Source organism: Tubulanus polymorphus, chromosome 1 (genome assembly GCF_964204645.1).
Source record: "Tubulanus polymorphus chromosome 1, tnTubPoly1.2, whole genome shotgun sequence".
NCBI classification, from domain to species: Eukaryota; Metazoa; Nemertea; class Palaeonemertea; order Tubulaniformes; family Tubulanidae; genus Tubulanus; species Tubulanus polymorphus.
The window spans coordinates 15,330,752-15,357,466 of record NC_134025.1 but is presented as its reverse complement, the minus strand read 5'-3'; the positions used below and the strand labels follow the sequence as shown (position 1 = coordinate 15,357,466).

The window sequence follows — 26,715 nt, the reverse complement described above, 5'->3', positions numbered from 1 at the left end:
TATAAACTCCTAATTTCGTTTCGAGAGATAGAATATCCTGAGCACAATGTTACAGCGTATGTTCATTTCTTGCCACGTCATCTGGTTCCGGTTCTAGAGTGTTCTTTGCACGTTTGTAATTATGAGTCATAAGTCTCGGAGTCATAGTAACAGCTGTAACAGCTGTGAATTTATAGATTTATTACATAGCTCTGTACATTGAATGTATATAGGCTCAAATAGAATCATGTTCTAGTATAAACATCGGATCCTTGATATCAAATTCCTCAACGTATTGTTCATTATTTGGATCATTATTCCATAATTCAATAAATTTCTTTGCCTTTGTTAACTGTTCTAAATATAACTGTAAATATTCTAGTTTCAATTTATTCTCTAAATGTGTTTTAGTTTTATTGTGTCTTGCTTTTTGGGATTTATCTATATTGATATTACATGTTGGACAGTAGTACTTATTTGCTTCCATTTTAATACTAAATTTTTTATTAAAATTGATTTTAGAAGTTCAATGATTTAAATGTTATTCATTTATATGAATATTTTAAGAGTAATAGGGGTAATGGGCTTTCATATCAAAGGTTGAATGGTCGAGTTCATTAAAAACAAATGTTAAAAGTAATTTAAAACTATAATATATTTTCATAACCGCGTGCATTTCAGTTGAATAATAGAATAATTATTATTATTTGAATATATTTGATTATATGAATTTGTGTATTGTAAATAAATCAATTGGTCGCGGAGCGGAGCGGTAGCGAAGTGAGCATTAGTGAGTGTTGGTGAAATTCTCTAAGTCCAGAAATCGGTTGAGTGCGCAGGCGTCACTACATGTCAGAACTTCCAAAACTGGGTCATGTCAGGACGCATAATGAATGTGTGTTTTGATGACTCCAATGTTTCCGTTTCTATTAGATTCGGATCCCACAATAAATAATTATCTTATTTCAATTCGATTTGAACATTGATGACCCGAGTGTCACTCGTTTATTTTTGCGGCGCTACCAGATTCGAGCCCCGAAAAATACTGAACTTATTTCATTTCAATTTGAACTTTGATGACTCCAGTGTCGCTGATTTATTTTATACGACGCTATCACGATCGAATCCCGAAAATGCTGATCTCGAAATGGTAACCATTATGAACTTTGGTGCACTTTCTATGGTGATCCCAATGTCACTGTTTATTTATTTGGACAATTCTTTTAATTGTATTAACATATAATACGCAAGCATATGATACGAGATTATTTAGACATCACGATCCCGCTGCTAAGTTCGCGCTGGTTCATTTCAAGCGAATACCGTACTGTGACATGACCCAGTTTTGAAACATGTAAACACTGTCATGACGCCTGCGCACTGGCTGTTCGAATATCACGGATACCGGACACCGGACACCTAAATACCGGATACCGGATACTCGAGATTGCGGAGTATATAGCGCATCGGGTCTAATGATCAGCGGTAAACGGCAGTTCGTGTGAGATCTAGTAGAAGAATAAAAGGCCTATATTATTTTCATAATACATCGGTTTATGCTTTTCAAGTACAGTAGCATACAAATGTTACCGGTTTAGACAATTCAATACCGATTTATTGCTTCCGAGTAATAACACGATTACATACGACAGACACGGTAACACACAGTGGACAGAAAATATTTTTTATCATTCTGCCAATTTGAACGGATTACCGAATAGACCGTTACCGTTTTGGGCAGAGCTACTGTACAATACAAAATATCTTTATCATTCAGTTTCACGAAGAAGGCCATTTTAATCAAGTTAAGCGTTATTGACGATCTATATTTTCATGATCTTTAGAATCAAATTTAACATCAGGGTAAATAGTCACTTCGAACTATGGTAGGAACCGGTATTCGACGAACTGATTTTTGAAGGTTATACCAAAACAATTGGTGTCCAGTGGTGTTGATTTTCGACGACCGCCATGGACTCAATTTCATTTTTAGGGACATCGTGATTGAGAATGAAATGTAGACATATCGTCCAATAAATAGAATATACCGAATATTCTCCTCCATAAAATAAGAAAACGAATTTTTATTCTTTGTTTGTAAATACTTGTATTTCATTGGTGTTCAGCTCAACTATTCCATCGTAAATCAACAAAATGTACAGATCTTTAAAACAAACTTTATTAGAAGGAACTTTAGAACTGCCAGACTCGCTTATGGCCTTCCAACTTGAGATATAGGGCCTAGCAGCACTCAGTCCTATTAATGAAAGGATTTTACAGAAAAACCAAAAAGGGCCACCAATACATATCCATCACCGGTGAAGTAAGATAATAAAAAATGAATATAACGCGTTTAACTTCACCTAACCAAAGAAAAACAGTATTCAGAAAGAAATATGTATAATATTGAGATCGATGATGACACTAAAAACGTGAAAGCAGGCTGTATATTAAGACAAATAAGTTGGGTAGCCGCTGTAACAATTTGACATAAATGAATTGTGTGTCGCGGCAGTTCTACTTACAACAGCACGGAAACGAATCCTTAGACCCGACGCGCTATATACTCCGCAATCTCGAGTATCCGGTATCCGGTATTTAGGTGTCCGGTATCCGGTATCCGTGATATTCGAACAGCCCTGCGCACTGTACTGATTTCTCGACTTAGACTTTTTCAACACTTACTAAGCCTAATGCGCATGCGTTAAAAACGGAGACATTGGAAACATTACGGTTTTTGCATCAAAATGCCGGTCATATTAAATCGCGCTGAAGAAGTGTTCAGAAACATATCTGAATACGAAGCCGAAACTGGCACTGAATTTGTTTGTCAGCATAAAGACAAGAACTTTGAACATGAAGGTATGTTTTCAACTGATTGAGAGGTGTCATTTTTAATCACTAAAAAAGCCTCTCTTCTGGACTTGTCGAAGAATAACAGAAATACAATTTAATGCACCCAATTTAATGGATAAGTTTATCAGTTTACTGTGAGGGACCAGGGACCATCAATGTCAATGTTTCAACTGCCAACTTGGGCGGGGGCTGTGGGTCATACATGGTTCATAGCGGTCATTGAAAGTCATGGAAAGTCATGAAATGGGAATAGGTCAATTCAAGGCCTTGAAAGTCATGGAATTGCCTCTAAAGTCATTGATTCATGGTCATGGACATTGAGAGTGATCTACCTTATGTCGAGAACGACATGTGTTGATTCTCTTATATGATTCGTTGATGTCTCTCTTATATGATTGGTTGCTGTTTCGCGCCATGTGTACTATACTGTAACTCTATACTGTAGTAATAAAGTTAGTTGCTGTTTAGATTCACAAAATATAACACGCTCTTCGACTTTACTCCTTCGGATCTGGTCAACTCTCTGTGGTGATAGTCACTCCATCACACCTTACTGCTCGCATAGATTTCGAAGTGGTCAGTCACAGATAATTAGCTTAGGCATTAGCCTATACATTATCAGATCTGATCATTGTATTGTTAGGTCTAGTTCCCAATAGTCTTAATTTATCTCAGCTACAATGAAAACAATGATTCTGTCTGGTCAATGCAAATATGGCAGCACACTGTCTAATTTATATTTCAATTGAATGTAATTTGCTATAGGCAAAACGTTAAGTGTGATCTGTTCATGGCCTGCTTTTGTTCTCTTGACTCTTCTGATGTTTCAATTGATTTTTCATTTTAAAACATTTGAGACAAATTTTCAAATACTAGATCAGTCATTAGTTAGGCCTATCATCTGCAGGTCACAGTTACAAGTTCACTGTTAGAGCCTTTAAAATCTACTGATTGTAAGAATGCCTGGAAAATGTAGATTTCAGGATTCTTGGCTTAAGCATGACGATTATAGCCAATGGATCGATAAATGTAATGATAAGGGAAGCCAGGTGTAAAATATGCTATCGAAGTTTCAGTATTAGTAACATTGGGTCATTGAATTGGGCTCGAAAAGGTGCTTGAAAGTCATGGAATGAGATAGTTAGTTACCTAATCGTTGGTGGTAAGCTTTTTATAATCGGATGGGCTTATACCAACGTTAGGGATGACAAGGACCAAAACACGGTTGAAAAAAGTAACACTTCAAAAATATACTTTCTATTCACTTCAGTCCACAATTAATGGCTTAATTCACAAACTAACACAGGTACCTTTCGAAAAAATCCAATTTTATGTATGTTTCGAGTGATTAATCAACATTATTTTGAGAAATTGATTAATTTCTCCACAAATTTCGCCATTGGCCGCCATTTCTCTGTATTGCACATGTTGCATGATAAGACAAGGGGACCTACAAGGATTTATATAAAACTTTCAAGACGAAACGACAATTTTTATTTTTGATGGTTTTCCAACTTTTATTTCAAATCTTCGTGTTTTCCATAACAAATAATGAAATATTAAATTTATGGTAAAAGCAAAATGTAAATAAGTATTGATTTCTTAATTTTTTTTAATTTCGTCGTTTCGCTTCGTTAGTTTGTGCTGTTGTCCTGGCCTCAGTCCACAGGTGCCAGCACCTCCAGTAATTTTCAAAATGGCAGCTGTTGACTGGACGGAAATTTACTCTCACTTTACGGCCGATTTGCACATGGATTAAGATCGTCAGGTGAGGTGTTATAGGTATCAGACAAACTACGAATCTGTTGTGCGTCGATTACAACAAAAATTAGACAGATATCTTAAGAGACAATGAAATGCCAGGCAAATTACTCGTCAGTCAAATTGGCTGACGAAGATTTCATACAAAAATGACCTTCCCATTCCTGACTGTGGTTTGTGAAAATATCCGATCGTGAAACTAAACCACAGACAGGTTACTGACTAGGAATGAGACTGGTCATGGAGACTATATGAACCCTGGACTCATACAACATGGCCCTATGTCTATTATGTGTGTGGGTGTGCTAAATTAGGCCTAGCCTACTACATAAACATAATAGGTAGGATAATATATTTGAATCAATTTCAGATTGGAAACACTGGCTTAAAGAAAGATGTTCGACACCGCAAAACTATTGGGAGGCCTATGCATTTTCAAGAAATCTTTTATCAATATATTGTTATTCTTTTTACTCCATCTGTTACTGCAGTAAAATAGAGAAAATAAATCATGAAGTACAAATTAGCCTACACGCCTGCTTGTTGTATTTTTTTATTATTGGACATTGCATTGGTGGATTGTAGAGATGAGGACCTAGGACCTGGGCTCCGGCCTTTTCGTCATCATTTTATCAATGTTTTGCAAAAGGATTTCAAGAAGAAAGTATTTTACATTAAAAGGAGGGTAAAAGATTTTTATGATAAAGATGAGACGGACGGACGGACACGATTGTTTGTTTATATTGCGTTTCCAGGTAGCGGTAACGACCTTGGTTCAATGAATTCTAAGTCTGCAGTGTATCCGTAACCGAAAATTGAAAGATAGTTAACGCGTCCTGGAACTAGTAGATAGGGTCGACCCGAGCAAACCGGAAAACTCATAATGGTTTACCAAGGAAAACTCGTGCACAGTAGGGCTCATTTAGTGTTGATTTTAATATAAAATATTCAATTTTAGAATTCACAATCATTGTTTTTTATTTCCTGACGTTGTTTAGTATAACCCGTGAGTTCATGACGGTGTCTGACCGTCTTCCTGACGGTGTCTGACGGTGTTTAGTATGACCCGATGTCATCGCTCTAATGCAATATATCGTGAATATATGTCGCTAGTGTCGGTGTACGACTCGATTATATAGGATCTAACATCTACTACCTGGTTTGGTCGATTCCGTTTGGTGTTGTTTTCGTTACACCACTGCCCACAACTGACTACTGTAATGATGAGTAGTAACCAGCCGCACTCAAATGAAATAGTACCATGGGCTTGCATTTATTTAGGTTTGTTGTGCGCTCCATGAATTTTCGTGGCGCCATGCTACTAGTAGAGGCCTACCCCTTCTCAAAAATTTCTATTTCTGCATAAGGAAGGCCTACATTAACCAGCTGGGGAGGTCTAGGGATTCAATGTTCAGGGTGGTCTAGTCAGTAACCTGACTGTGGTTTAGTTTCACGATCGGATATTTTCACAAACCACAAGCCCATCCGATTATAAAAAGCTTACCACCAACGATTAGGTAACTAACTAACTAGGGTGGATCCAGCTTTTAAATTTCAGATGATATTTTGCCAATGCGACATTATTCCTGTAAACGCTTTTTTGCCAAAGGTGCGTTCTGATTACTGTCTGTCACACTAGGCCTAGTTAGTTTCCTGATCGTTGGTGGTAAGCTTTTTATAATCGGATGGGCTTATACCAACGTTAGGGATGACAAGGGCCAAAACATGGTTCAAAAAAGTAACACTTCAAAAATATACTTTCTATTCACTTCCCAGTCCACAATTAATGGCTTAATTCACACTAACACAGGTACCTTTCGAAATAATCCAATTTTATGTAGGCCTATGTTTCGAGCGATTAATCAACATCATTTTGAGAAATTAATTAATATCTCCACAAATTCGGCCATTGGCCGCCATTTCTATGTATTGCATACATTTGGCATGATAGACAAGGTGACCTGCAAGGATTTATATAAAACTTACAAAATGAAACGACAATTTTTATTTATGATGGATTTCCAACGTATTTTTCAAATGTGCGTGTTTGCTATAATAAATAATCCAATAGTAAATTCTAGTTAAAGAAAAATGTGAATTATCGTTGATTTCTAAATTTTTTTCAAATTGTTTTCGTTTCGTTAATTTGTGTTGTTGTCCTGGCCTCAGTCCACAGGTGCCAGCACCCTCCACAAGTTTTCAAAATGGTCGCCGTTGAATCGACAGAAATTTACTCTCACTTTACGGCTGATTTGCACATGGATTAAGATCGTCGGGTGAGGTTATAGCCTATAGGTATCAAACAAACTAGGAATCTCTTGTGCATCGATTACAACAAAAATTAGACGGATATCTCTAAAGACTGGAAAATGCCAGGCAAATTACTCGTGAGTCAAATTGACGAAGATTGTATACAAAATTGACCTTCTCATTCCTGACTGTGGTTTGTGAAAATATCCGATCGTGAAACTAAACCACAGACAGGTAACTGACTATCTGTCACACATGCTCTCCGTGCGACGTTTTGGTTTGTAATTTCGTTAATAATCGGTTTATCTGTAAATATTATGCATCAATTTGTTCAGTAAGGAATTTGCAGTCAGAAGTTAATCATGAACTGGCATAGATTTGTTTGTGTTTTCATCTATCAGCAATAGTTTACCTAGCATATGCTCGCATAATGCTGAAAAACGGCTTTTATGGCCCGTCACCTGGCGCCACCACCAACTGTATTTTAATATGCTAATGAGCTGGTGATGACGTCACTGTAATGTTTCGAGCGTCCGCGGAGTGGATTTTTAAGCATTACGCGAGCGTATGCTGAGTAAACTATCGCTCATAGGCCTAAATGAAAACAAAAACAACTTTAGTAAAAATTGTTGTTTATTTCTGAATGCAAATTCTTCACAGAACAAATAGATGCATAATAAAGGTAGATCAACCGATCATTAACGAAATTAGGGACTCAAACGTTGCACGGAGAGCAGATGTGAAAGACAGTAGTCAGTCTAGTACCTAGCCGTTGTTCCTAAACAACATCTAGGGCCAAAGCACACATAAAAGTAGGGTTTTCAGATCATGTGATCAAAACTGGCCATAGTGCCGTGTTTTCCCACTTCCAAAATTATGAATTTGATTAATCTAATAATTGTCATCAGATTTACTTGAACTAAATTTTCGAGCAAAGATAATAAGCAAAGTACTGTGTTGAAAATTCCATGTTGATGCGCGGCGTAGTTTGTGAGTTACAAGCTGTTGGACTCCAGCCAACTTTAGATTGTTGATTGACAGGTGTGCGTGTACTCTTCACTGCGTATTTCGAAAAATGCAATTTTGTTTTGAGATGCCTATCTTCTATGCGATCTCATAGAAAAGGGGCGGGACTGGGGATCACGAAACCTTCACAAGTGTTTTCAAAAGTTCTGGTGTACCGGCAATTTGACGGATTTTGCGACACTTAAAAGATTTTAACGCAATATATTTCATCAAATTATGAAATTTAGAAATAAGTTCTCCCCCAGGTGGAAAAATATAGTAGTTTTAAGGCCCATCTACACTACAGACTAATGCCGTATTATCCGTCTACACTATTGACAAAATACCGCATTAACGATACCGTCGTTAGATAAGCCGGCTTATCTAACGACGGTATCGCCACCCATGTTACGATAAACCGCCTTACAATAATGCGGCATTAAGCGTAGTGTAGACACAATGCCACATAAGAATAAGCCCCGGTGTTTTACTAAATAAAATAAATTTTGATTTGAATTTACCAACATCCGGTTGGCCGTCTGTCCGTAGACGGAATCCAGTTATTTTGGGAAGTTTTGAAGACACTTCAAGGTAATGTCTTGATATTTGGTTTGTACATGTATTTACCCTAGACACATCTTCAGCCCAAAAACTGTCCCTGTCAGATTCAAGATGGCCGACTGGCAGCCATTTTTGTTCGCAAAAATCAGCACTTTTTACATATTTTCGAAGTTTTCGAGGGAAATTTTGATGACGCTTCGATCAATAACCTTGATCTTTCGTTTATATTTGTATCTACCAAGGGCCCATCAGCATTATAAAAATTGGGTTGATCTGACTCAAGATGGCCGTCCTATGACCTTTTTAGTGCCCAAAATGTCAATTTTGGCCAGAATTCTAGGTCCTGTAGCTTCCTACTGGTTTGCCATTTCTCATTGCAATTTGTGATGGGTATTCTTTGGGAAGGGATGTTTTATACCTGAGACAGGTATTTTTGATCAGCAAATTATGATGCAATTGGCGGCCATCTTGGTGTCTTCAGTACTCATTGGTAGGTGGGGAAAAGTTTTTCCACATTTAATCGATACCTAAGCATATTGTGTTACTATATTCAATTGGAAAGTTGTAGCCCATAACGTGTTCTATGATTGTGGTGAGTTTCAAGGTCATTGGGTTTTTATATATGGCTACCAGGGGGCGTTGAATAATACAATATCTTAGTATTTCTATATTATATTCGTATCAATGCATATCTTGTAACCACAATCAATTGCAAAGTTGTAGCTCATGACATCATCTATGATTGTGGCAAGTTTTAAGGCCATCAGTTATTCTATATGGTCCCCAGGGGGCGTTGAATAGTAGAATAACTTAGTATTTCCTTATTATATTGGTACCTAGGCATATTTTGTTACCATGATCAATTACTAAGTTTTAGTTCGTGACATGTTCTATGATTGTGGTGAGTTTCAAGGTCATTGGGTTTTGAATATGGTCACCAGGGGGCGTTGAATAGTAGAATAACTTAGTATTTCCATACTAAATTCGTAACGAGGCACATTTTGCTATCACAATCAGTTACAAAATCGTAGCTGCTGACATGTTCTATGATTGTGGTGAGTTTCAAGGTTATTGGTTTTTGTATTTGGTCACCAGGGGGCGTTGAATATTGAAATTGTTAGATTGTTGAGCATCTGGATCCACTTCCCCAAGTGGGCATGGTGTCCCTGGACCCTTAGTTGTATATGGCCACTAGGGGGCGTTATGTATTGAAATTGTTAGATTGTTGAGCATTTGAAACCACTTCCCAAGTGGGCATGGTGTCCCTGTCCCCCTAGTTTACCATCAATTATAACCTATTTATTGATTTAGTGGTCGAGAAATTAATTTTCCATTCTTCAATTACTGTCAAAAAGAGACTTTTGATAGGTGGTGCTGATTTATTCGTAACCCGGAAGTGTGACATCATTCTGAGACCCCAGACCAAACCAACATGGTGTAGTGTATAGAAACGGGTGATACTAACAGCGATTAAAGTGCAAAATAGTGACACAAATACATCAGATTCCAATCAAACGTGCGATGTTTAGGAAGCCAACAGTTGTTATTAATGAACAGTCGAAATTATTCCATCAAATTTGGACCAGACGCCTCAGGAAGAATAAATTTGTGACTATACAGTACAGCATATTTCCACGTCGTGGAGCGAGCATTCATCCTCATTTAAAAGTCATTCCCTCTATTGTTAAAACCACGAGGAGGGGATGACTGATATTGACATCGTGGATATTTCTGTGGGCAGAGATAGTTTTATCCAGTACTGGACCACAAAATCATCCTGACAATGTAAACTTGATCGTGTAGTATCCCATCCCAGCCTGCGCCATCCTTTAGTAACGTGTGCTGCATAGGCCTATACGTAGCCAGCCAGTACTCTGCGCATTGGAAAGCGCGTATCTCTTACTAGGTATTGAATTCGCGGAAAAAGCCTAACTTGGCAGAATAATTAAAAGGCTCTCAGAAAGTAAAAACATAAGTTTTGTGTCTCGAAGTTTATATATGCTGTCATATTTGCGAGAATCCTTCTCTAAAATGCGAAGCTAGTTTACACTAAGCTGGATGTTCCTCTTCCTTTCTTATGGTCCATCGAGGACATCTTAGAGGGCCTAATTTGTGGTTTGGCCACTAAGGTTTGTCGCTGCCTTTATGTGGGAACAGTTCGTAGCTACACACAGCCAAGGTATTCAAAAGACGGTAAAATTAGCACGATATTCGACGAAAATGAGTGTGCTGCAGGCGACGTGTTCTCAGAATGACGTCATCAACATCACCGCGCAAACGCGAGCGTCCCGTTGCCAGGGCCTTGCTACGGGCTTTTCTCAAGTTTGGATAGCCTAATGATATTTAAAAAAGTTTTTGTGAGGCTACTATAGATGCATACGGTCAGTGTTTTATACAAAAAAAATTTAATTTCTAAATTTTTTCAAAACCTCTTCATGACCCCTTTAGATAACTCAATTTCAGTTAGACAGGGATGAAAATCTTCCGACCATAGACGCATTTCCGACCTTTTCTAACATTTTCTTTGTTCCTGAGAACAGTGTAAATCACCTCAATCACTTTAATCACCTCAATCGCAGGCGTCACATAGGAGGGCTTCGTAGTTAGGAGTGCTCCTTAAGTGCTTCAGCAGTTGTTAGCACAACTGTGGAGTCGGAGAAACCGATATGGCGTCTCATTCAAAAAGCGGCTCTAATTCAGGCCCAAACTATTAACATTTTGACCAAAAAGAAGTAAGTTTTTTGGCTAAAAGTTACTGATTTTCGTTCCCCAAAAAAATTCTTTTTTTTGAAAATATTTTCCGACTTTTTCAATATGGGCCGTTTTCATCCCTGGTTAGAGTTACGTTAGTTTCAGTTAGAGGACTTGGCCTACATTTTGCTTAATGATTCTTTTAAGAAGGGTTGGCTTATTAACTTCATCATAGTTCTTAAAGTCACCTGCAAAAGATATAAGTTTCAATTAATAGATCCTTCTTCAAGTACTTTATATACCATGAAAGGTTCTTTCTGGATCTTCTTTAGCTATGAGGATCCAATAGACCTAATGCGACTTGGCCTTAATTTGAAATTCAAGAATTCTTACTGGATCACTAATATTTTCTTACCAATCAATTGAATGCATGAATTACGATTCAATAGAGGAATACGGTCAGTTTGATACCAATCATGACGCATTTTTAGCCCACTTGGGACTTAAGTCTCAGCGGGCTATTGCGTTCACTTTTCGTCTGTCCGTAGACGGAATCCAGTTATTTAGGAAGTTTTGAAGACGCTTCAATGTAATGTCTTGATAGAGAGTCTAGATAATTAAAGATCCATAGCAGCAAAAACAGTACAAATCTCATTTCTAATGAGTAACATATATTTATTATAGCGAACGTTTTCGGGAGTTACATTATCCCCTCTTCAGGCATAGCGCAAGTGATTGAATTTACATATCATACTGGTATTTATATAGAATAAGATGAAGCTAATTACAAACAATTTCAAATTACTGAGTGACAAGATAATCATAATATAAAGATAACTAATTACACACAATCTAAATTACTGAGTGAAGATATTTGACTAGTGGTTAATTATCTAAAAACATTGAGAATGAATCCTGAACCGTGTTCGAATAGTTGTTGATTAAGGGAGGGCTGTTGAGTTTTGATAAAAAGTGCTTCTCTCATTTTACAATCTAAATCGGAGGAACCTTTATCTAAAATTTTGAAATTCTTTTCGCTAAACGAGACCTGACAGTCACGGCATTTTGATAGATGTTGGCCAATTGCTGAAGTCTTAAGTTTGTGCTCCTTAACTCTTGTTACTAGGTGTCTTTTTGTTTTACCTATATAGGCAGTGTTTATATCACATAAACAAGTGTATTTGTAGACAACCATAGCTTTCAAGGATTTAGGAGTCGGACACTTAAGTGAAAAGAAATTCTTAATCTTAGTGGTTTCGAATGAGCATTGAAGGTCTATTTCGAAATTCGATTTAAACAGTTTCTTTAATTTTTGAGCATATAGAATAGACGGGAAACCCACAAACGGTATGGAAATGAAAAGAGAAACTTTACTCTCATCAACGGTTTTAGGCTGGGTAACCAATTTAGCGTTGAGAAATTTTTTAACACAGTGATCAAAAACATGGTTACCAAGCCTAAAACCGTTGATGAGAGTAAAGTTTCTCTTTTCATTTCCATACCGTTTGTGGGTTTCCCGTCTATTCTATATGCTCAAAAATTAAAGAAACTGTTTAAATCGAATTTCGAAATAGACATTCAATGCTCATTCGTAACCACTAAGATTAAAAATTTCTGTGTCCGACCCCTAAATCCTTGAAAGCTATGGTTGTCTACAAATACACTTGTTTATGTGATATAAACACTGCCTATATAGGTAAAACAAAAAGACACCTAGTAACAAGAGTTAAGGAGCACAAACTTAAGACTTCAGCAATTGGCCAACATCTATCAAACTGCCGTGACTGTCATCTCTCGTTTAGCGAAAAGAATTTCAAAATTTTAGATAAAGGTTCCTCCGATTTAGATTGTAAAATTAGAGAAACACTTTTTATCAAAACTCAACAGCCCTCCCTTAATCAACAACTATTCGAACACGGTTCAGGATTCATTCACAATGTTTTTAGATAATTAACCACTAGTCAAATATCCACAAATAGTCCATTTGTTAACAAATTTGCGCATGTCTAGCTTTGCTAAGTGCACATAATAAGAAATTAATCCACGAAAACTTGAATTCCATACTTAAATACAATTTAATCGGTGTTCTTTGAGGATATACTAGAAAAAACCAAATCTAGAGGAATAAAGAGAAGTGAATGACTAGGATGGGAAAACTTAAGTATTATTCACTCTTGAAAGAAGTAGTTGCCTGACCTCAGTAACTTGCAGGGTTGAGCACATAGAGACCACAGGGTTCCAGATCTGCGATGATATGAACTGTTTGATGCACCGCGATCATAACTACTGGGATAGACTTTAGTACAGCACATCACACGTAGAACTACTACATGGTTCATAGATATTTATTGATGAGCAGAAGACTCTCTGCTAACATTATAGTTCCTATCCAGTTTTATAGGCGTCGCCGCATAGGCCTACTTATCATCATCCCCTAGCTTCCAACTGCTGTGAGGGCAGTAGAAACATATTTCACCATCAGCCTCTACTGTAGTCGGTTTTCTGCCAAGTGTGTTAGTGTGCCAGCTCAGGCCTGTCCAGGAGCAGATGTCGTCCAGCTTCTGCCGTGAATGGTGCCCTTTCTTGTGGTTTCCTTTGGCCATTGCTTGTAGGATGGTGTTTGCCAGTGTTCCTTTAGAGCGCATGCCTGAACCAGTTCATTTTATTTCACAAGGCTGAGGAAATTTTTATGTAGTCCTATGTAATCCTTTTCTCTGCACCTTATCACAGCACCCGTGGACATGGAACAGATGCCTGTAGCAGTTCATCTTGAAGGCAAGAATCCATTTTTCTATCTCATTCAGTGTCCGGATCTCCCCTGCATACAGAGATAGACAGCACCATACAGCGAAGGAGACTGACTTCGGTGGTCATGTACATGCATCATCCAAAAAAAGTTAATTCCATCTGGTATAGTGCATGCATGCTTAGGAAGGAGTGAAAGGGTTTAAGAAAACTCTGGCATTCCTTCTTATTGGTACAGAACTTGAATAATATTGGATACTCAGTTGTTGTCTGCAATTTTTGTGGTCATTTAAAATGAGGTATGTACCCCAACAATGCCCGAATAATGCCTGGGCTCAATGCAAATATAATCATGCACATTCAATGCAAATATAATCATGTAATTGTCTGATTACTTTCCAATTGAATTAATTAGCTATAGTCAAAGCGTTAAGCACAATTCATGAGCGGCCTGATTTATCCGCTTGACTTCTATTTATTACTTATTAGCAGTGGTAACAAACTACTGCATGCTTGCATGGCAGGTTTTGATTGTGGCCCGCTAAACGGCCATTGGTCTATGTATCTCGCCAATCAGATGCGTTGAGCATCTGCCGGTGAAAAAAAAATGCATCTGATCATGGCTGAATACATAAACTGGTGGCCGCATGGCGGCAACCTGTCTACCCAAGAGATTTTGATCAATGTAAATGATGAATGAAAGGTTTGCTGCCAGGGTTTATGATGGCGGGCGCTTCTGCAGGCTGAAAGCAAACCTGTACAAGTGAGGATGGGCCTATTGTATCCAGTATTAATCAATTTCCAGTTAATTTCCATTATACTACTATTACCTGCTTATTTGTTTACAACTTATCAATGCTCCTATCGCAATATATTTTCCTATGCCGTTTTGAAAATACAACAGCAATATTTTTAGGGCACTTTTTCGACCAACAACCAGTAAGACCGGTAATGTCTCAGTGCCTAGAATGTATACAATTGCACTGAAATTTCTAGATTTTTTGACCCTTTGTAGTCCCAGCAGGCTATTGCGTTCACTTTTTGTCCGTCGTTTGTCCGTCTGTCCGTAGGCGGAATACAGTTATTTTGGGAAGTTTTCGAGACGCTTCAAGGTAATGTCTTGATATTTGGTTTATACATGTATCTACCCTAGACACATCTTCAGCCCAAAAACTGGCCCTCTCAGATTCAAGATGACCGACCAGCAGCCATTGTTGTTGGCCAAAATCAGCACTTTTTACACATTTTTGGTTTACCTTTATCAGCGATATGATGTTGGCATTCAGCCAATTCATGTAAAATCACGGTACGTTTTTTTATGTGAGCATTTTTTTCATTAGTTCTCGGGTTAAACGGCGTAAAATCAATGCGATTGAAGACATGACGAACCTCCATCAATGACATGGTCAACTTTGTTTAAATTCGACGAAAAAAAATGTTTTTGGCGGGAGAATTCTTAGCTCTTGCGTTTAAAATTGCAATGACCTCGATTGGGGGCGTCCTCTCTACGAGCGAATGTGATCGGCTGTTTATGGGATATACGGGGAATTCCAGCGCTACTAAAAAAATTATGGGAAAGCCATTAATGGCGAACGTTTCATTGGACTAGGTGCCGTATATGTGCAAATTTTAAATGCTCATTGCTGGTGAGAATATAATTATTTCACATATCGCCATAGGTATTGTTTCATTTTAATACCGGGTGATTGTGTGGATTGAGATTGAAGTGAACGTTCACTACACAAGGCCTCCACGTGGGAGTGGCAGTTGGACACAGAACACATGCTCACGGACTACTATATGGTGATGCTGTAACGCTGCTTGGCGCGTGTACGTTTGGTATGATAACAGGCTGAATAATCGTCGTAGCAGAAGATGAGCGCTGTGTTTTTTGTTTGATAGAATTTATAATAATTTGTAATTTCTTGTGACCTGAAAATACTAAGCACCAAACTATAGGCATAGGTCGAGGTCTGAATATTGTGTAGTGGTAAATTGCAGGATTTAAAACGATCTAATGCTACGCCCCGGTGTATTAGCTACCGCAGCCATACGTTGGAAGAGGTTTCGTTTCCAAGACTCAATATTCAGCCACCCTCTGATATGTGACATCATGTGAGTTTTATTTGAATATTTTTTCATATTGTGAAAAATATTTTTTTGAAAATATAAAATAGTTTCCCTGCCGCGCCTACCTGTACCCTACGAAAGTTTTGAACGTAGACCATAAACAAATGTTTATCTTTGGTCATATTTGACTAAGATAAAATACAATATAAACTTCTAGAACTTTGAAGTCATGAATTAAAAAGATTTTTCAAGCAATGCCTTTACTCCAAACAACCTCTAGCTTTCATGGTAAACCACACTTTGCCCATGGGCAATTTATTGAAGTTTTCGAGGGAAATTTTGAAGACGCTTTTATCAATTACCTTGATCGTTCGATGTATTTGTATCCCCCAGGGGCCCATCAGCACGAGAAAATTGGGTGGATCAGACTCGTCTGTCCTGTGACCTGTTTTGTGCCCAAAAATGTCAATGTTGGCCTGAATTCTGAGTCCTGTAGCTTCCTAATGGTTTGCCAATTTTCATTGCAATCTGTGATGGGTATTCTTATACACGAGACAGGTATATTTGATCAGGCAATTATGACACAATTGGCGGCCATCTTGGTGTCATCAGAACTCATTCGTAGGTGGAAGAAAGTTTTTCCACATTATATTGATACTTAAGTATATTTTGTTACCACAATCAATTGGAAAGTTGTAGCTCATGACATGGTCTATCATCGTGGTCAGTTTCAAGGTCATTGGCAACAAGGGGGCGTTGAACAATGCAATAACTTGGTATTTCTATATTATTATTCGTACCTATGCATATTTTGTTACCACAAGCGAATGGAAAGTTGTAGCTCATGACATCATCTATGATTGTGGTGAGTTTCAAGGACATTTGTTATTCTATATGGTCACTAGGGGGCGTTGAATATTGGAACAACTTAGTATTCCCTTATTATATTGGTACCTAGGCATATTTTGTTACCATGATCAAATGCAAAGTTGTAGCTTATGACATGTTCTATAATAATGGTGAGTTTTAAGGACATTGTGCTTCGCACATGGTCACCAGGGGGCGTTGAATAGTAGAATAACTTAGTAATTCCATATCAAATATTTTTTACCACAATCAATTACAAAATTGTAACTGCTGGCATGTTATATGATTGTGTTGAGTTTCAAGGTCATCGGATGGGGTGTTGAATATTGAGTATTGAGTATTTTGTTGAATATTGAATATTCTCCCACCTACTGATTCGTAGGTGGGAGAAAGTTTTTCCACATCATATTGATACCTAAGCATATTGTGTTACCACAATCGATTGGAAAGTTGTAGCTCATAACGTTTTCTATGATTTTGGTGAGTTTTAAGGACATAAGTTATTCTATATGGTCACCAGGGGATGTTGAATAGTAGAATAACTCAGTATTTCCTTATTAGATTGGTACCAAGGCATATTTTGTTACCATGATCAATTGCAAAGTTATAGTTCATGACATGTTCTATGATTGTGGTGAATTTCAAGGTCATTGGGTTTTGCATATGGTCACCAGGGGGCGTTGAATAGTAGAATAACTTAGCATTTCCTTATTAAATTAGTAAGTAGGCATATCTTGTTATCACAATCAATTACAAAATCGTAGCTGCTGACATGTTCTATGATTTTGGTGAGTTTCAATGTCATTGGTTTTTGTATTTGGTCACCAGGGGGCGTTGAATATTGAAATTGTTAGATTGTTGAGCATTTGAAACCACTTCCCAAGTGGGCATGGTGTCCTGGGACCCCTAGTATTTTGTTTTTGTCACCAGGGAGGGGAGTTGAACATTGAATTGTATACGATTTCTCTGTATTGGTACCTAGAGTCCATTTATCATTGCATGAGACCTGTTTTTCTGGGATATTTTGCTTACTTTTTGAGGTACATACCTAGTTTTGCTTTAATATTACTACAAAAATTCCAGACAGCAACTGGTGCACTTTGGTGCCAGCTGTTTTGATTCGAAAATGCCACTGTTGGCTGCCTGAGGGAAGCAGTTAACTTTTCAAAATGGCCAGTGAAAGCGCCTCCAATAATTGCATAATGATACACAATATGAGACAAATTGTGATGAATCATTTAGCCTATACTCAGCCATCAATATTCCCTCTTAATTTCAGCGAAGAAAACAAATTTATAGTTTGCCACTGGAAATCCGATATTTTTCAGCTAATCCTTATTTCAACCCACCAATGTCACAGTTATTGGATGTTAATTTCAATTTTACAGATACAACATGGGAAAACATACTACGGTCAATGAATGAAGCTTTTCTTTGTCTGGGAAACAGGATCAAAATGGTAGAAAACTTAAGTAAGCTTTGGAGAAGTCCGTTGAGAAATCATGCTTTGCCCTGTCTTTCCGTAAGATCAGGTTTGGACCTTTTTCTTCGTGTGAAACATTTTCCAGAAGGATCTCAGATTATCATGACAGCATTAAATATTCCTGATATGGTTCGTGTGGTGAAACATCATGGAATGATTGTAATACCTCTGGATATTAAGATCGATGATATGGCACCTAAGATCGATCATCTGGAGCTATTGATTACGGACAAAACAGTAGCCATCATTGTTGCTCACATTTATGGAAAATGGATAGATATGAATCCAATTATAGAAGTTGCTCAGCGATATAACCTGTCTGTTCTGGAGGATTGTGCAGAAAGTTTTTGTGGCCTGGAAAAACTAGGGGATCCTAGGTCAGACTTAGTTATGTTCAGTTTTGGAACCATTAAATTCTGTACTGCTTTTGGAGGTGCCGTTTTGAATATACGGGATATTGACTTGTACAGAAAGATGAATAAACTGCATGAAACATACCCCTGTCAAAAACAAACAGATTATTTCACAAAAATCCTGAAGATGATGATGGTGCTTTTGCTTCTGAACAGTCCAAAAATTGTTAAACCAGCAATGTTTTTTACAAGAACCTTCAACATTGACCACAAAAAGAGGGTAATTGAACTGATCCGTGGTTTCCCAGATAATCTCATTCATCGATTGCGTCAGAAACCTTCCACTGCTTTATTAGCGGTTATGTGGAACCATTTAAGGAAATTTAATGCAGTTGAGTTTGGTCTTATGAAAAGTAAATGTGATTATGTTGCTGCCCGTCTACCAGATACTATCACATTAGTTGGTTCAGAAGCTGTTTTAAAGAATTACTGGCTCTTTCCTATTTTAGTGGTAAGTTTTTAGTCCACTTGGGACTATAAGTCCGAGCGGGCTATTGCTTTCACTTTTCACCTGTACATTCGTTCATCCATCAATTTGTACTTCTGTCCGTAGACAGAATCCAGTTATTGTGAGATGTTTTGAAGACGTTTCTATGGATTGTCTTCTGCCCAAAAACTGGCCCCAAAAGAATCAAGATGGTCGACTGGCAACCGTTGTTTTTCGCCGAAATTAGAGCCTTTTACACATTTTTGAAGTTTTCAAGCGAGATCTTGAAGGCAATTCCATCAATTATCTTGAAGATAAATTAGATCGGTAAGACACAAGATGTCCTTCCTGTGACCTTTTTTTGTGCCCAAAAGGGCAATTTTGGAATTTTGGCCTAGATTTCGAGGCCTGTAGCATGCTAGTGGTTTTCCATTTTTCATTAAAATTTGTGATGGTTATTCTATCCGGAATCTATAGCATATCAGATGGGATCAGTCAAATATCACACAATTTGTGGCCATCTTGTGTGATCAGTCCTCATTTTTAAGTTGGAGGAAGGTTTTTAGGCTCGCAAAGAGCCTTAACAGATCATAAGTGCCGTAGAGTTGGGAGCGACTAGTATTATTTGCAACACCCACCGTTCGACAAGTTGAGTCGCTTTATAGCTTTTCAAGCAATCAAGAAATGCACTCTATTGTGCGTACTGCTTAAAACCCTCTATTGACCCACGTAGCAAATTAGCTACACCAGTTTTAGGGCCTCCAAAAATGAAGAAAAAGGTGATTACATACTCTATTAACCATTGTAGCAAATATAGTACATTATACTTTGTTCATTCATATGACAACAGATGGCAGCACTTCCCAGTGATTATTTCTGACAATGAGTGAAGTTTGCTCAATTCACATGGACAGCAATACCATTTTAGCAGCAAATTCAAAATAAAAAAATTAGAAGTCCCTTCATGCATTATACAGACCTATGTAATGTCTAATACTTGTACAACAACGAGGAATCTCAAATAAATGCCTAAGTCAAGCATTTGGTGTGTAAAGGGGAGTCGAAGTTTCTTGTAGCAAATTTATTACATTGGTAAAAAGCCGCACCCATATGTCTAGAAAATATTTTTACAGCTGTGAATTTTATCGGCATTCTTACTTAGATATATTCCTATTAGTTCCAAATAACATTCTAGTTTGTAAATAGTTATCGAATTTAGGTTGAATTGAAAATGTTATAGTGCATTTTCAGACACTGGTAGGTGAGGTTCTCTTCTGAGCTTATGCTCCCCAGTGGGTAAGAGCCTCAATGAATTGAACGCCACCTCTTAAAAAGCACTATGCTTGACAGCATAGTGCGATTGTCAACATCCAATATGATAGTGTAGCTATTTCTAGCCTCGGTGAAACAAAGTTACATTGCAATAAGTCGACCAAATTGATTCAGTCACATCAGATGTCCAAATTTTTTTATAAATCTATGCTTGAGCAACTTTTTGATATTCCATGTTAAGAAGTAAATGGTACTATTGCACTTGTGCATCTGAAAATGAAGTTGAATTTGAAAGATATTTTCTCAAATTTTTCCTTTATTGACCGATGTAGCTAATTCGCAAAATTTCAGAAAACTAGGTCAAATGAGTCAAAACTGATTTTTAGGCCAGCCATAGGCTGAGCCTATTAAGGCTGGCTCATGTCGACAAGCAACGCGACACCTACCGACGCAACTGAGAGCAACCGCGATCGCAGCCCAGCTTATGTCGACTGCGCTCCGATTGGCAGCAACTGAGGCCGACTATCGGGATACGAGATCCTCCCAGTTGCTTCCCTGCTAATGTCGGTTACGATTACTGGCAACTGCAACCGTTCAGATGGTCACGTGATAAGCATTTTGAGAATAAATTTGATGTATTTTGAATTATTGGGAAATATATTTCTATTAGAAAAGCTATTTCTTTAAGATCTTTATCTTTCTGATTCTGTTTTTGAATACAATGTGCTAGCGACATTATATAAAGATGGCCGCTCACACCATGATTCTACCCATTTCGCTTCTAGATCTTCGGTCCAGTCATCTGCCGTGCTGAAAGTTTGGTTAACGTTTCGAAATACTTGAATTTGAAATTTTATGACCAATTACGAATGATGCTAACAAGCGGTCGTAATTTGCACTATATATATGCGGTCTCTTATTGGCTGGAACCCTTGCGCTCAGTTCAGTCGCGTCGCAGATGAGCTTATGTCGGTTGCGATCGAAAGCAACTGTCCGCCTACCGTAGGCCGGAGTAGAACAGGGGCAACACGGGATACGGCTTGTGACAAGTCGGTAGGCGTCGGGTTGCCGTCGCAAGCCGGCTTATGTCGAACCGATAGAGCAGCAACTGGCAGCCTCTCGTAGGCCGCTAGTTGCGTCGGTAGGCGTCGCGTTGCTTGTCGACATAAGCCAGCCTTTACTATACAAATGGAGCGAATTTACATGACATGGTTTCCAGAGCAAAGGCTCTTTGTCTGTGTAACTGAGCATATATTCATACAAATCATTCATTATAGCATTATCCATTCTCCAAACTCTACGTAGCTGAATTTTGAAAGAGGGCCTCGTTAAAATTTATATGAGCTTTTCGCAAATATCTGATCCCAAAAATATCGGTTTTGAAAAGCCAATCATAAAGCAAAGACTCCTCTATGATTGGCTTAGCGGCAGAAATCAGCAGGTGTTCACGTGAACCCGCGGTATACCGTCACCCGTTTTACTTCCTGTTTTATTTTTAGATCTAAAATTCGTAGAGTAGCTGTGTTAACCAGGTTTAAAAAAAGTAACGAGACGAGTAGTACTGTATAGGTTAACTATATTTGACGCACAAGCTTTCGCTTCTAATGAATAGAAGCTTCATCAGGTGAATGAGTGTAGTCAATGGAAAAACAACAGTATTTATAGGTACACTGACACTAATTACAGAGAACTGAGTGAGAAATCATAAATAGAAATTCTAAGAATTTATTTCAAAGAATAATAAATTACGTCTAAATATTGGGATTCGAACTCGTAGCATCGATTCAGGTGCCTTTCCCAAAGCGGGTATCCCGCGGGGAAAAACCCATTACTATTTACATCGAGAATCGCCTTTTTGACAGCGAGTTCGGTGAATGAAACAGAAACAATTACACAGAAACCCATCATGGAAAGTTTCTTTCTGGTTTGCGTTTGTTCATCCCTTCGTTCAAACAAATGTTTTTGTCAGTTCAAAAAGTTTTTCGTTCGAACCATCAGAATTTTTGTTGTTGAAACAAAACATCAAAAAGAAATTTTTCTTGATCAGAATTGTTTTGGCGCGACAAATTTTTTGTCAGAACAAAAATTTTTTCATTCAAACAAAAAAGTATATTGCTCGATCGAACTGAATTGTTATCATTAGAACAAAATTTTCAGAACATAGAGGTTTTCCTATTTCATTCCAAAGAAAACATCTTTTCATGTGACTAAATAGTCTTTTCATAATAAGGAGTAATCTTCATTCGAACAAAATTATCTTTTTAGCCCACTTAGGACTTTAGTCCCAGCAGGCTATTGCGCTCATTTTTTGTCCATCCTCCGTCCATGCGCTCATTTTTTGTCTGTCCTCCGTCCATGCCTCCGTCCGTAGACGGAATCCAGTTATTTTGGAAATTTTGAAGACGCTTTAATGTAATGACTTGATATTTGGGTTACACATGTATCTACCCTAGCCACATCTTCAGCCTAAAAACTGGCCCTGTCAGAATCAAGATGACCGACTGGCAGCCATTGCTGTTCGCCAAAATCAGCACTTTTTACACATTTTTTAACTTTTTGAGGGAAATTTTGAAGACACTTTGATCAATTTGAGCACATTTGATCATGAGCACATGAAAAATTGAGTCCATCAGACTCAAGATGGCCGTCCGATTACCTATTTAGTGCTCAAAAATGGATGATGTGAAAGTACTTCTAATTGATGCCATGTCTCGTGTCAACCATGTCATAAAAGTGGAAGACAAAATGATCGAGATAGGGGGCATAATTGAATACTTCATTGACCGAATTGTCATTAACCTTGGAGACGATAGTGATTCCTCAGATCAATTTTAATCAGATTTGAATCCTGGGAGGTGGGCTATAATTATGACATACATGCCTTAGAAGTGGATACCTTGTGGATTAATTTAAGTGTATTAAATAACAAAAACTGTGTATTCCCTCAAGTGATATTTTTACATTTTACTTATTTGTTTGCCTCTCCAGCTGGGATGTATGTTCTAAATCTCAAAGGTTCCAGGAAATTGCTCCATCAAAACACCCCCTGACAACCTCAAAACAAACCTATGAAACCTATGAAATGTATTTCTAAAAGTTTTGTCCTGTTGGATATTCATTGAGTTAGAATTCATGAAATTATTCTAAGATATATCTGAAATGCAACCAGGTTACAAATCAATTCTGTCGGAGCGCGGAATAGCGTGTCTCGAGTATTTGCGGATCAGCGCGTTAGGCCTCAGTACGCCGTACAGACATCACGTCCCGGAGTTAAATTGTTATCGATTCACTGTTTAAACATCATTTCATTGTAAGTATATAAAATCTAAGACGGTATTTATGACGGAATCCTCCGAATACGCCGTATGGCATAAGATTAAGGCAATAATTGTAATCCTAACGTTAACGCGATGGACTTGTTCGTTCATTCCGCAAATACTCGAGACACGCTATTCCGTGTTCCGCCCCCTTATTCCGCTCTGCACTCCGCCCCGCTTTTAGAAAGTAACCCTCTTTGCCGTGACTATAGCAACAGCCAGCTGATTTCGCTGACTTACTGATTATTTGCGCGAGGTCCAGCCGCTACAGCTGTCAGTACCAGAGAAATGTGTGGATTTCATATCCTTTGCCTAACAAATGCCGCGGCATACTGGGCTGAGACAAACTTTAGGATCAAGGACATTTTACCTTTGGCTGGATTTATCGTGGGATTTGTCTCATACAACCTATAATTCTTGATGGATTTACATGAAACTTGAGGTAGGTTTGATGTCCACCACTATTGAAAATGGAGGTTATGAGTCATCAAATATGGCTGACTGGGGCAGCCATCTTGAATTTCTTGTAAGCACCATACAGCTTACAATTCTCAGCGAATTTTCATGAAACTCAGTTTGGCAGGTAAGCTGTCCACCTCTATCGAAAAGACCATAAAATATGGCCATATGAAACTTTATCATTTGTAACCAAACATTTTTAGTTTATCTCGCAGTTAGAATTGTTGGATCCCTACTTTTGCACTAGACCACATGGCCTCTTCTCTTATTATTTCAGGAATCGCCGAATGAATTTTTAGAAAATTTATTTGCAATGGGCATTGACGCATACCGAGGAGCCACACAGCTCAATGTGGTTGAACCAAATATCGAAAAGTCTGGTGCTGAAGTAAATTACTTGAAGTTGCATTATCCTTATGAAGCAAAATATCTGATTGATCACGTTATCTATCTTCCAGTTAATAAGTTTGTTCCATTTTACTACTTGGATCAGATTTGTAAATGTGTTGCTCTTGCATGCTACAAAAATGTACATTCTCGGAGGACCGTTTTAACGATTAAGCCTAAATCCAAACTTTAGATATTGGTTTGGTAATTATGCCTCATTCCTGTTAGTAAAGTAAGTTTGATACTTTATTATTCATCCTCAAGATATCAATTACCCGTATTGAAAAACATTCATGTTGATACATTGTGTAAAAAAACAGATTATTTACATCATTTCAACATACATGTATCTAAAATACTCATGAATAATTTCATGTCCTTTGTATAAGATAGCTCGTAATAATTTAGCTTGGTTGGCTTTTTGTAATCATCACTAGTAAGGTATCTTCTCTGGTTGGTGTGATAATAAAAGATCATTAAATGATCGTACTCATCACCTATGTTGCCTAAATTACATTTTTACATTTTTTCTTTCTACCTCCTTTTCTTATATCTATCATTCTCAATTAAACAATGATTATTGGCACTGCATCGAAGCATGTAGTAGTAATTGGGTGGTAGCTGAAGGTATTTTCAAACTCTCAATTCTTTTTAATCAGTATCTTTACAATGGTTGGTTATCCTAAGTAGGCATCCTGCCACTGTTGATTAAATTGAATTAAATGATATCATAATAGAAGCTGACGACTACATTACAGATAATACAGTTGCCACGCACAAATACAAATTTATTTGGACACATTCAGTATTGTTAGATAAGCCTCTAACAAATATACATACTGTGTAGCAGGCACGCACCAACGAATAAAATGGAATGTATCCTTGAGATGTTCTTTTTTTCGGTTTTGAAAAACCGTGTGCTCTAAAGGCTGGCTTATGTTGACAAGCAAATCGACGCCTACCGACGCAACTGGGTTTATCGCCGATAAGCGGCAACTAGCGGCCTACGAGAAACCGCCAGTTGCTGCTCTATCGGTTCGACATAAGCCGGCTTGCGACAGCAACCCGACCCCTACCGACTCGTCGCAAGCCGTATCCGGCTAGCCCATGTTCTACTCCGGCTTACGGTAGGCGGACAGTTGCTTTCGATCGCACCGACATAAAAGTTACTACAAGTGTCAAATCTGTAGATTATAAATTTAAGAAGTTAAGAGAATTAACAATTCATAAGAAATATTCAATTACTTATATTGATACAGTTACTAACAAATATGGAGATAAATAAGTTATCCACTTAGAATACGAAGGATTAAAAGGAAATAGATATAAATTCAGAACATATTTACCAGATCGATTTCATAGATTATCTAGTGAAGATTTAGAAGAATTATGTTCAGGTGATTTCTATTTCATATACAAAGGTAAGAATGAAATAGGGCACCATGAAATAGATTTCGAATAAGATAAAATCAATTTTAATAAAAAATTTGATATTAGAATGGAAGCAAATAAGTACTACTGCCCGACATGTAAAATCAATATAGATAAATCTCAAAAAGCAAGACACAATAAAACTAAATCACACTTAGAGAATAAATTGAAATTAGAATATAAAGATGATATATTAGAAACTAAATTAGAAGAATGAAGAAGAAATATGAAGAAGAATTACATAAATGTTATACATGTAATCAATCATTCAGTAACAAAAGATATTATGAACAACATTTAAAATCTAAAAGTCATATTAGAAATATGAATAATGATATTTTAGGTGAAGATTATTTTGATAAAGATAATGATAAGAAACAGAAAACAATTAAAAGAATAAAAAATAAATTGAACAATAAAAGACCATACATGGAAAATGTTAGAAATTATATTAATTCATTAGATAATAAAAAAGAAATAGAAATAACTGAAGCATTTAAAAGTGATATTGGTCCAGCAGCTATCGAGTTTAAATTTCATAAAGGTAAAACATTTGAAGAAAATAAAAAAAATTTAGATCATATGAAAAATATTATAAGAGTAATTACCGATGTTGAATACCCTTAAAATTAGTATATCTTCTAAAGTTAAATTTTAAAAATCACAACATATTCACAACATATCATATCTAAACAACGTATAGATGATACATTAAATAAATGTTATAATGAAATAAAAAGT

General features: G+C 37.3%; 1 protein-coding gene across 7 annotated transcripts; it reads left to right on the top strand.

Annotated features, from left to right (window-relative positions):
- The first annotated feature begins 5,680 nt into the window (after positions 1-5,680).
- LOC141915120 (uncharacterized) lies at positions 5,681-25,034 on the top strand. Of its 7 annotated transcripts, XM_074806526.1 has the most exons (5): positions 5,725-5,877; positions 13,908-13,999; positions 18,174-18,257; positions 18,354-19,132; positions 24,434-25,034. In XM_074806526.1, exons 1-5 carry the CDS (start codon positions 5,858-5,860, stop codon positions 24,734-24,736), a joined length of 1,278 nt encoding a protein of 425 aa, XP_074662627.1. In that variant the 5' UTR covers positions 5,725-5,857; the 3' UTR covers positions 24,737-25,034. The 7 variants fall into 7 exon arrangements, with proteins under 7 accessions (XP_074662625.1, XP_074662627.1, XP_074662624.1 ...); XM_074806523.1 differs by having other exon boundaries at positions 18,174-19,132; XM_074806527.1 differs by having other exon boundaries at positions 5,737-5,877; positions 13,834-13,999; positions 18,174-19,132.
- The last annotated feature ends 1,681 nt before the right edge of the window (positions 25,035-26,715 follow it).